This window comes from Rhinoraja longicauda, unplaced genomic scaffold (genome assembly GCF_053455715.1).
Source record: "Rhinoraja longicauda isolate Sanriku21f unplaced genomic scaffold, sRhiLon1.1 Scf002642, whole genome shotgun sequence".
NCBI classification, from domain to species: domain Eukaryota; kingdom Metazoa; phylum Chordata; class Chondrichthyes; order Rajiformes; family Arhynchobatidae; genus Rhinoraja; species Rhinoraja longicauda.
Window position 1 is genome coordinate 93 of NW_027603855.1, and position 8,908 is coordinate 9,000.

At 49.2% G+C, this 8,908-nt stretch overlaps 1 protein-coding gene across 1 annotated transcript; it reads right to left on the reverse strand.

The window, feature by feature from the left end:
* Positions 1 to 224: 224 nt before the first annotated feature.
* Positions 225 to 8,763, reverse strand: LOC144591879 (vacuolar protein sorting-associated protein 52 homolog). Its single transcript, XM_078395885.1, has 4 exons — positions 8,634 to 8,763; positions 7,630 to 7,687; positions 5,833 to 5,966; positions 225 to 3,263 (listed from the first exon to the last, which is right to left on the reverse strand). Exons 1-4 carry the CDS (start codon positions 8,745 to 8,747, stop codon positions 3,180 to 3,182), a joined length of 390 nt encoding a protein of 129 aa, XP_078252011.1. The 5' UTR covers positions 8,748 to 8,763; the 3' UTR covers positions 225 to 3,179.
* Between the last annotated feature and the right edge of the window lie 145 nt (positions 8,764 to 8,908).

The following is an 8,908-nucleotide window of genomic DNA, read 5'->3' on the forward strand; positions in this document are numbered from 1 at the left end:
TTATTTATGTAGGATTGCTAACTTTATCTAATACAATCTGCATTTTGTTGAAAAGAAAATGTTTTAAAAATACTTATTACTTGAAAAAAGTATTTTTTGATATTAAAACAAAACTTTCCCCTTTTTATTGCTGATGGGATAAAGAATAAACAAGTCTTGTGTTTTATCAAAAATATTTTTTAATGTAGGATTCAAAAACTTTATCTAATACAATCTGCATTTTGGAATACTTAAACAACTTAAATAAATATAGGGAGTCAGGGATTTGTCAGTATTGCTCAGCCCTTGTCTGCAGAACTTCACAGGCTTTCCCTTTGATTGACACCTGCCAGTCTGGGCTCAGGCTGATCTGCAGGATGGCAAATGGTCCAGGTGTTCCTTCAAATTGATACCTTGCAGAATGATTTTGCAAACTGACTCTGAGTGCATCGTTCCTATTGGGTTTTTGCAGCACAGTGCATTGAGCTGTCTTTTGTATTATTGGTTCAGGGAGATGCCTGTTATGTCTGTTTCGTCCCTCAGGTTGGAGGGGGCAGATAAAAGAGATGGTGATCACAAGCTTGGTGCTAGAACCTCATGGGAACGGCTGGAGTGTCTACTAGACTGGGGGCGAAGCTGAGAAAGGTGCAGCGATCACAGCTACAAGAACAGGTAAGAGAGAGAGACTGCAAATAAGGGATTCTGTGTAAATCTGGAAATGAATATCTGCATTGAATGTGTGACCTCTGGAAATGTCGGATGGAGTTGTTGAAAAGAAAATGTTTTTTTTTAATTTATTACTTGAAAAAAGTATTTATTGATATTTTTTAAAAACTTGCCTGTTTTATTGCAGATGGGATAAAGAATAAACAAGTCTTGTGTTTTATCAAAAATATTTTATCAAAAATATTCATTTATGTATGATCATATCATATCATATCATATATATACAGCCGGAAACAGGCCTTTTCGGCCCTCCAAGTCCGTGCCGCCCAGCGATCCCCGTACATTAACACTATCCTACACCCACTAGGGACAATTTTTACATTTACCCAGCCAATTAACCTACATACCTGTACGTCTTTGGAGTGTGGGAGGAAACCGAAGATCCCGGAGAAAACCCACGCAGGTCACGGGGAGAACGTACAAACTCCTTACAGTGCAGCTCCCGTAGTCAGGATCGAACCTGAGTCTCCGGCGCTGCATTCGCTGTAAAGCAGCAACTCTATCGCTGCGCTACTTGAACTAATACAATCAGCATTTTGGAATATGCAGCAACTTAAATAAATATTTATTTATGTAGGATTCATAACTTTAACTAATACAATCTGCATTTTGGAATATCCGGCAGCTTAAATAAATATAGGGAGTCAGAGATTTGTCAGTGAAGAAAGCCAATGGAATGTTGGCCTTCATAACAAGAGGAGTTGAGTATAGGAGCAAAGAGGTCCTTCTGCAGTTGTACAGGGTCCTAGTGAGACTGCACCTGGAGTACTGTGTGCAGTTTTGGTCTCCAAATTTGAGGAAGGATATTCTTGCTATTGAGGGCGTGCAGCGTAGGTTTACTAGGTTAATTCCCTGAATGGCGGGACTGTCATATGTTGAAAGACTGGAGCGACTAGGCTTGTATACACTGGAATTTAGAAGGATGAGAGGAGATCTTATCGAAACGTATAAGATTATTAAGGGGTTGGACACGTTAGAGGCAGGAAACATGTTCCCAATGTTGGGGGAGTCCAGAGCAAGGGGCCACACAGTTTAAGAATAGGGTCGGCCATTTAGAACTGAGATGAGGAAAAACTTTTTTAGTCAGAGAGTTGTGAATCTGTGGAATTCTCTGCCTCAGAAGGCAGTGGAGGCCAATTCTCTGAACGCATTCAAGAGAGAGCTGGATAGAGCTCTTAAGGATAGCGGCGTCAGGGGGTACGGGGAGAAGGCAGGAACGGGGTACTGATTGAGAATGATCAGCCATGATCACATTGAATGGCGGTGCGTACAGGCTCGAAGGGCCGAATGGCCTCCTCCTGCACCTATTGTCTATTGTCAGTGAGAAGTTTTATTTGTTCGTGGAAGACCCTGATCTGTGTGTAATTCCCCTTCCTTTCAGAAACACATGGACACCTCCGTTGCAGATTCCTACGACAGTATCGCCGTCTTCCTGTCCATTCACATCATCCTCCGCTTCAAGACCATCATGACCAAACGCAACGTCGCTGCCATGGACAAGTAGGTCAAGGAGAATGTAGAACGCCGTAGGGAAACAGCACCTCACATTTGGCTTGGGCAGCTTACACCCCAGTCATTGAAAGTAGGCATGCAGGTGCAGCAGGCAGTGAAGAAAGCGAATGGTATGTTGGCATTCATAGCGAGGGGATTTGAGTATAGGAGCAGGGAGGTTCTGCTGCAGCTGTACAGGCCATTGGTGAGACCGCACCTGGAGTATTGCGTGCAGTTTTGGTCTCCTAATCTGAGGAAAGACATTCTTGCCTCAGAGGGAGTACAGAGAAGGTTCACCAGATTGATCCCTGGGATGGCAGGACTTTCATATGAAGAAAGACTGGATAGACTCCACTTGTACTCACTGGAATTTAGAAGATTGAGGGGGGATCTTATAGAAACTTACAAAATTCTTAAGGGGTTGGACAGGCTAGATGCAGGAAGATTGTTCCCGGTGTTGGGGAAGTCCAGAACAAGGGGTCACACAGTTTAAGGATAAGGGGGAAGTCTTTTAGGACCGAGATGAGAAAGTTTTTTTTCACACAGAGTGGTGAATTTGTGGAATTCTCTGCCACAGAAGGTAGTTGAGGCCAGTTTATTGGCTATATTTAAGAGGGAGTTAGATGTGGCCCTTGTGGCTAAAGGGATTAGGGGGTGTGGAGAGAAGGCAGGTACGGGATACTGAGTTGGATGATCAGCCATGATCATATTGAATGGCGGTGCGTACAGGCTCGAAGGGCCGAATGGCCTACTCCTGCACCTATTTTCTATGTTTCTAGTACCCCGTTCCTGCCTTCTCCCCTTACCCCCTGACTCTGCTATCTTTAAGAGCTCTATCTAGCTCTCTCTTGAAAGCATCCAGAGATCCCCTCTGATCCTTTCTGAGCGTAAGGCCAAATCCACCAGCAGGCTTGAACTTACCAAGAACATGCTGAGCGTTTTGCCCATGATGGCGTTGAAGAGATCTTGGGCAGAGTTCCCGGTCACCATGAAGAAGTCACAGAGGAAGAGGTACTCGCGGCAGCTGTTGTCAAGGAGGGCGTAGTGCTGGCTGCGAAACAGGGGTACTGGGAGGGAGGAGAAAAACGTCACATCACAGAGAGACAGACACAACATGCTGCAGTAACCCAGTGGGATAGGAGGCATCTCCGGAGAGAAGGAATGCCTGGCGTCTCGGGGCGAGACCCCCTCTTTAGACTAGTGCTTCTTGGACTCACGCAGACTCTCTCCAGACCTCTTTATCCAGGCACGTGAGCGAGGTAAAAAGGAAATGGAGGTAAAAACAAAATAGAGGTAAAAACAAAATGGAGGTAAAAACAAAATGGAGGTAAAAACAAAATGGAGGTCAAAACAAAATGGAGGAAAAGAGCCGAGCGCTTGCGTGAGACGTAAAGCGGAGGTCAAAAAACTGGAACATTTACACAGTGCACGGTGGCGCAGCGGTCGATTTGCTGCCTTACAGCGAATGCAGCGCCGAAGACACAGGTTCGATCCTGACTACGGGCGCCAACTGTAAGGGGTTTGTACGTTCTCCCCGTGACCTGCGTGGGTTTTCTCCGGGATCTTCGGTTTCCTCCCACACTCCAAAGACGTACAGGTACGTAGGTTAATTGGCTTGGTAAATGTAAAAATTGTCTCTAGTGTGTGTAGGATAGTGTTAATGTGCGGGGATCGCTGGGCGGCGCGGACCCGGTGGGCCGAAGGGCCTGTTTCTGCGCTGTATCTCCAAATCTAAAAAATCTAAAACAAAATTACAAGTTTCGAGCCTCTTTTAGTGCATTTCAAAGTAAAAACAGCCATTACAAAATAGTGTGAATAAGTCACTGTACACTAATAACATTTTTGAAATAAATTCGCACATTCATTGATAATCAGCCCAAAAAGGTGGTAATTGGCTTTTCTGCTGTGTTTTAGAAACATAGCAAATAGGTGCAGGAGTAGGCCATTCGGCCCTTCGAGCCTGCACCGCCATTCAATATGATCATGGCTGATCATCCAACTCAGTATCCCGTACCTGCCTTCTCTCCATACCCCCTGATCCCTTTAGCCACAAGGGCCACATCTAACTCCCTCTTAAATATAGCCAATGAACCGGCCTCAACTACCTTCTGTGGCAGAGAATTCCACAGATTCACCACTCTCTGTGTGAAAAAAAACCTTTCTCATATTACATTTTTTTTTCCCTTCATATTTCAGATACAGCGCGGAAACAGGCCCTTCGGCCCACCAAGTCTGCACCGCCCAGCGATCCCCGCACATTAACACTATCCTACACACACTAGGGACAATTTTTACCTTTACCCAGTAAATTAACCTACATACCTGTACGTCTTTGGAGTGTGGGAGGAAACCGAAGATCTCGGAGAAGACCCACGCAGGTCACGGGGAGAACGTACAAACTCCTTACAGTGCAGCACCCGTAGTCGGGATCGAACCTGAGTCTCCGTCGCTGCATTCGCTGTAAAGCAGCAACTCTACCGCTGCGCCACCGTGCGGTCTCATCTCGGTCCTAAAAGACTTCCCCCTTATCCTTAAGCTGTGACCCCTTGTTCTGGACTTCCCCCCTTGTTCTGGACTTCCCCTTTATATTTTAACCCCGTCTTAATTAATTTAGTTATATAATCTTCCACTTAAATGTCATATTTACTCATTACAGTTCCACCACTGATTTTCTGGCACTCTTGGTTCCAGATCTTTGCTTGTTTATCCAGCCGGCCAAGGAAGTCGCTCGGCGATGAGGATAGATGTGCCGGCTCCCCTGGTCCAATCCATTAATAATCTTATACGTTTCGATAAGATCCCCTCTCATCCTTCTAAATTCCAGTGTATACAAGCCTAGTCGCTCAAGTCTTTCAACATACGGCAGTCCCGCCATTCCGGGAATTAACCTGGAGAACCTACGCTGCACGCCCTCAACAGCAAGAATATCCTTCCTCAAATTTGGAGGCCAAAACTGCACACAGTACTCCAGGTGCGGTCTCACTAGGGCCCTGTACAACTGCAGAAGGACCTCTTTGCTCCTATACTCAACTCCTCTCGTTATGAAGGCCAACATGCCATTGGCTTTCTTCACTGCCTGCTGTACCTGCATGCTTCCTTTCAGTGACTGATGCACTAGGACACCCAGATCTCGTTGTTCGTCCCCTGTTCCTAACTTTCGGGCCGAGACCCTTCTTCAGACTGATGTCAGGGGGGCGGGACAAAGGAAGGATTATAGGTGCTTGCTGTTAATTCTGAAGTACATTGGGATGTTGGGTTGACATGAACAGCAGAACTAGTGTCTCCTCTCTCTCTCTTCAAGGACGCATTCACCCCCCCATCCCCCCCCCACCCCCACCCGCAGTGCCCAACAGTCCAAGACACCCCACGCCCTCTTCGTCTCTTCAATGACTTCCGTTTTGTACTATGCTATTGAGGGCGTGCAGCGTAGGTTCACTAGGTTAATTCCCGGGAATGGCGGAAACTGTCGTACGTTGAAAGGCAGCAACTCTACCGCTGCGCCACCGTTTATCTCACCACGGCCGCTGCCTGACCTGCTGAGTGCTGGTGATCTGACCTTGGGGAATGGTCAGTGGTGGGGAGGGGGGGGGGGGGGGAGGGGGGGTTGGAAGGGGAAGGGGGGGATGGCATACTTACCCGAGAGTCGTTCTTCTGAGCAGCGTGGGGCACGATGATGGGCGCTTCCAGCTCCGACGAGGCGATCACGTTTCCACGGTTGCCCAAGGTGAAGATGGTGTTCCTGTTCTTCAGCGAAGGCTTGGAGAAGAATCGTGGAGCGGTGAGTCAAGGTCAACTGTGCGGGGAAAGGAACTGCAGGCGCCCGTGTAAACCGAAGGTAAGGCACAAAGTGCGGGAGTAACTGCGGGGCAGGCAGCCTCACTGGAGACGGTGGGATGGGCGGTGTTTCCGGTCTGACGGTTCTTCTTCTGAAGATGAAGGGTCTCGACTGAAAGGAAGCATGCAGGTACAGCAGGCAGTGAAGAAAGCCAATGGAATGTTGGCCTTCATAACAAGAGGAGTTGAGTATAGGAGCAAAGAGGTCCTTCTGCAGTTGTACCGGGCCCTAGTGAGACCGCACCTGGAGTACTGTGTGCAGTTTTGGTCTCCTAATTTGAGGAAGGATATTCTTGCTATTGAGGGCGTGCAGGGTAGGTTTACCAGATTAATCCCCTGGGATGGCGGGACTGTCATATGAGGAAAGATTGGAAAGACTGGGCTTGTATTCACTGGAGTTTAGAAGGATGAGAGGGGGATCATATAAAACTATAAAAGGACTGGACAAGCTAGATGCAGGGAAAATGTTCCCAATGTTGGGGGAGTCCAGAACCAGGGGCCACACAGCCTTAGAATAAAGGGGAGGCCGTTTAAAACGGTTAAAAAAACCCAGTGAGTTTTTTACCCAGAGAGTTGTGAATTTGTGGAATTCTGTGCCACAGAGGGCAGCGGAGGCCAATTCACTGGATGAATTTAAAAGAGAGTTAGATAGAGCTCTAGGGGCTAGCGGAATCAAGGGATATGGGAACAGGAAAGCAGACTATTACCTGAATGGTGGCCGATTAGGAGAAGGGAAGATGCAATGAGACCTGGGTGTCGTGGTACACCAGTCATTGAAAGTAGGCATGCAGGTGCAGCAGGCAGTGAAGAAAGCGAATGGTATGTTAGCATTCATAGCAAGAGGATTTGAGTATAGGAGCAGGGAGGTTCTGCTGCAGTTATACAGGGCATTGGTGAGACCACACCTGGAGTACTGTGTACAGTTTTGGTCTCCTAATCTGAGGAAAGACATTCTTGCCATAGAGGGAGTACAGAGAAGGTTCACCAGATTGATTCCTGGGATGGCAGGACTTTCATATGAAGAAAGACTGGATAGACTCGGCTTGTACTCGCTGGAATTTAGAAGATTGAGGGGGGATCTTATAGAAACCTACTAAATTCTTAAGGGGTTGGACAGGCTAGATGCAGGAAGATTGTTCTCGATGTTGGGGAAGTCCAGAACAAGGGGGTCGCAGTTTAAGGATAAGGGGGAAGTCTTTTAGGACCGAGATGAGAACGTTTTTTTTCCACACAGAGAGTGGTGAATCTGTGGAATTCTCTGCCACAGAAGTAGTTGAGGCCAGTTCGTCGGCTATATTTAAGAGGGAGTTAGATGTGGCCCTTGTGGCTAAAGGGATCAGGGGGTATGGAGAGAAGGCAGGTACGGGATACTGAGTTGGATGATCAGCCATGATCATATTGAATGGCGGTGCGTACAGGCTCGAAGGGCCAAATGGCCTACTCCTGCACCTGTTTTCTATGTTTCTATGGTTTCGTGATTAGTTCGGGTGTCAGGGGCTATGGGGAGAAGGCAGGAGAATGGGGTTGGGAGGGAGAGATAGATCAGCCATGATTGAATGGCGGGGTAGACTCGATGGGCCGAGTGGCCGTAAAGGATATCTTTCTTGGCCGTGTCTTCCACTCCCATCAGATCATCCTTGTCGGCCACTTCTTCATACTGAAGAGGAGAACAAGGTCAAACGACAGCCCAGCACAAATCACACGGCACTTTACAACAGCAATGGCTGACCCCTTCATGGACCGCGCAAAGGGAAGGGGGGGGGGCGGCAAGCAACTGGGGATTAAGAAGGGTCTCGGCCCGAAACGACATCCGTTCCTTCTCTCCACAGATGCTGCCCGACCCGCTGAGTTACTCCAGCACTCTGTGAAACGTCACCTATCCATGTTCTCCACAGATGCTGCCCGACCCGCTGAGTTACTCCAGCACTCTGTGAAACGTCACCTATCCATGTTCTCCACAGATGCTGCCCGACCCGCTGAGTTACTCCAGCACTCTGTGAAACGTCACCCATTCCTTCTCTCCACAGATGCTGCCTGACCCGCTGAGTTACTCCAGCACTCCAGATTCAGGGACAATTTCTACCCAGCTGTTATCAGGCAACTGATCCAACCTACCACACAGAGAGCAGTTGGGTGGGAGGGAGGGAGGGAGAGGAGGTGGGGAGGGAGGGGAGGGAAGAGAGGGAAGGGAGGGAGGGAGGGGGGGGAGAGGTGGGGAGGGAGGAAGGGAGGAAGGGTGGGAGGTGGGGTGGCAGGGAGGGGAGAGGAGGTGGGAGGGAGGGAGGAGGGAGGGAGTGGTTGGGAGGGAGGGAGAAGAGGTGGGGAGAGGAGAGGGGATAGGAGGGACGCAGGGAGGGAGGGAGAGGGTGGGGGGAGGGAAGGAGGGGAGGGAGACGGGGTGGGAGGTGGGGTGGAAGGGAGGGGAGAGGGGGTGGGGAGGGCGGATGGAGGGAGGGAGGGAGGATGGGGAGGTGGGGGGGAGGGAGAGAGGGGGAGGGAGGGAGGTGGGGAGGGAGGGCGGGAGCTAGGGAGGGAGGGGAGAAGGGAAGGAGGGGTGAGGGAGACGGGGTGGGGAGGGAGGGAGGGAGGGGACAGGCTCTGACCTGCACTTTCATCAGCCGGCTGCTGTAGGACTTGAAGTAGGACAGGTAGATCTTGCTGACAGTGTCCACGTATTCATCACGGATTTCCTTCGCTACCTGTCGCTCGTTTGCCATCAAGAACTGGTAGAAAAACCTGGGGGGGGGGGAAGATCAGGCAATGAGGGGGGGTTGGAAGATCAGGCAATGAGGGGGGGGGGAGATCAGGCAATGAGGGGGGGGGAGAAGATCAGGCAATGAGGGGGGGAAGAACAGGCAATGAAGGGGGGGGAAGAACA

Bases quoted from the DNA above. Each gene is read 5' to 3' on its own strand.
- LOC144591879 (XM_078395885.1), bottom strand. From the start codon at position 8,747: ATGGCAAACGAGCGACAGGTAGCGAAGGAAATCCGTGATGAATACGTG. The intron at 7,688-8,633 runs GTCAGAGCCTGT...TCTCCTCTTCAG, and splicing joins GCCGGCTGATGAAAGTGCAG to TATGAAGAAGTGGCCGACAA. The intron at 3,264-5,832 runs GTAAGTATGCCA...CCTCCCTCCCAG, and splicing joins CTCAGAAGAACGACTCTCGG to TACCCCTGTTTCGCAGCCAG.